The sequence below is a fragment of the Petaurus breviceps genome, unplaced genomic scaffold (assembly GCF_028583685.1).
Source record: "Petaurus breviceps papuanus isolate PSGF00001 unplaced genomic scaffold, PetGlider_PUasm1.0 90504, whole genome shotgun sequence".
NCBI lineage: Eukaryota > Metazoa > Chordata > Mammalia > Diprotodontia > Petauridae > Petaurus > Petaurus breviceps.
The window spans coordinates 471891-474148 of NW_027187266.1; the positions used below are offsets into that span (position 1 = coordinate 471891).

The following is a 2258-nucleotide window of genomic DNA, read 5'->3' on the forward strand; positions in this document are numbered from 1 at the left end:
GTGATTCTGCTTTATGTTCTCCCAGAAATTCTTCAGAGGAAGGGAATGAAGGTACGATTACATTCAGTTTGAAGTTAAGCAAGAGTATGTGGGGGTTGGGGGCAGTTAGATGGCACAGTGAATACAGCACCAGCCCTGGAGTCAGGAGTACCTGAGTTCAAATCTGACCTCAGACACTTAACACTTACTAGCCGTGTGACCTTGGACAAGTCACTTAACCCCAATTGCCCTGCCTTACCCCCTCCAAAAAAAGCCAAAAAAAAAGTATGTGAGGAATTCTAGCTCAGAATCTTGGGTTTGTATGAGAAAAACCTAAGTAGTATATCTTAAATTGGTATGGGTGGAAGACAGACAACTTGGTCTTTTCCTTTCATTGCTCTTCCTTGCCCCTCCTTCCACCACAATGTTTTTGGAAATCCCCCATATTCTTGGGGATGTAAAGATTTAGTTCCTTAAACATGACCCCGACTACCTAGAGTATACATACTACAAAGACAAAAACATATAGACAGGCAGAAATTTTCCTCTTAGTCTGCCTCTCCACACAAACCAAAAATGCTTTTCCTTGAGTTTGGCTTTTTCTCACACACAACATTTATATTCCTAATGCTTGGAGTGTGATACAGGCATGAATGAAGTACTTCATTCCTTAGTATTGCATCACTGGTCATTTTAGCTTCTACTGAAAAGTATTTTCAATGGGGGTCTTTCAATGTTGCTGAAGGGCTGCACTTCAAGGCCTCACATGCTTCTTCCTAGGGGGAAGTTGCTACCCGACTAAGGAGTAACCTAAAGCCCTAAGCCCCCAAATCTACTGAAGTGAGGTAGGTTTATAGATTCATAGAATTAGAGCTGGAGGGAATTTTGGAGATGTGGTCCAACTCCTTTGTATATGTGTATGTATCTGTCTTTATGACAGATAGATAGATGATAGATAGATAGATAGATAGATGATAGATAGATAGATAGATAGATAGATAGATAGATAGATAGATAGATAGATAGATGGATAGACAGATATGGAAAGTGAAACAGAGGGACATGGAGTCAGACAGTTTAGAAAGAGAAAGAAACAGAAACAAATGCAGAGAGTTGTTTGTTGTTAGGAGAGTGAATGAAATAACTTCTGGTCATTTATTCACAAATGGAAGGCAGCTATATCTCCCCTCCCAGTGTGCTAGGAATACCCATAAGGGTTTGGGGGTGGGGGGAATCTTTCCCTAATATTAGCTTGAGCCTTCATTTTGGTTGTGTTCTGCGCATTGTTTGCCAAGAATGACTAGTACCTTAGTTCCATTCAATCAATTAATATCAATTAACTTTTTTTTTTGCTTTTTGGGGGGCAATTGGGGTTAAGTGACTTGCCTAAGGTCACACAGCTAGGTTTTGTGTGTGTGTGTGTGTGTGTGTGTGTGTGTGTGTGTGTGTGTTAAGTGTCTGAGGCCAAATTTGAACTCAGGTCCTTCTGACTCCAGGGCCAGCACTCTACTCACTGCGCCACCTAGCTGCCCTATCAATTAACTTTTTTTTTTATTCAATAAATTAACCCATTTATTGTTGGACTATGGGCTACAGATATTTGATAAGATTTTACTGGTCTTTCAATTCCTTCAGTCTTCTGATGGCAGATTTGACTGTGACTGCAGAGGTGGTATTGTAGGTCCATGCACCACCAGCTACTGTTTTCATACAGGATCCACAGTGCCAGATACCCACAGCCCGTCTCTTCATTTTGGTCTTGCCAGAGAAGGAGCAGGTATACTTGGCATGCTGGCTAATTTCAATTTTCTTCACCATTTTCCTGAGGGATGCACCATAATGTGTTCCATATTTACCAACAATTCCGACCTTCTTGGTACATTTAGACATGTTATCGGCGCTGGGGCTGGAACTGGGAGAGGTATCAATTAACTTTTGCAAAGTGAATTTTTCCAAAGATATAGTAACAATATTTGCTTCAAAGATATAACAATAATAAAGATACAAAAATGTTCCCCCTAAACACCTCTCTACACTATACTACCTCAGTCTCTGAGAAGAGAGTGTTCAGATATAATGTAAGTTCAGATCCAAGTATGACATTGCTGCAAATGAGTTCTCATCTGAGCCACTCCCTGATGCTTGTTGGGATAATGATGTGTAGCTAGCTGAAAAATCTGTCATGTATTCAATTGCTTGACTCCTGGTCATCACTGGCTTTTTAAAATGAAATTCTGAAGACATCATGGTCTTTGCTTCTAGATTATCATCTTTACCTA

The 2258-nt window shown here is 40.3% G+C and overlaps 1 protein-coding gene across 1 annotated transcript; it reads right to left on the bottom strand.

Annotated features, from left to right (window-relative positions):
- Window positions 1-1588: 1588 nt before the first annotated feature.
- LOC138141868 (large ribosomal subunit protein eL43-like) lies at window positions 1589-1895 on the bottom strand. The gene has a single exon (XM_069062764.1). It carries the CDS (start codon window positions 1867-1869, stop codon window positions 1591-1593), a length of 279 nt encoding a protein of 92 aa, XP_068918865.1. The 5' UTR covers window positions 1870-1895; the 3' UTR covers window positions 1589-1590.
- Window positions 1896-2258: the final 363 nt, after the last annotated feature.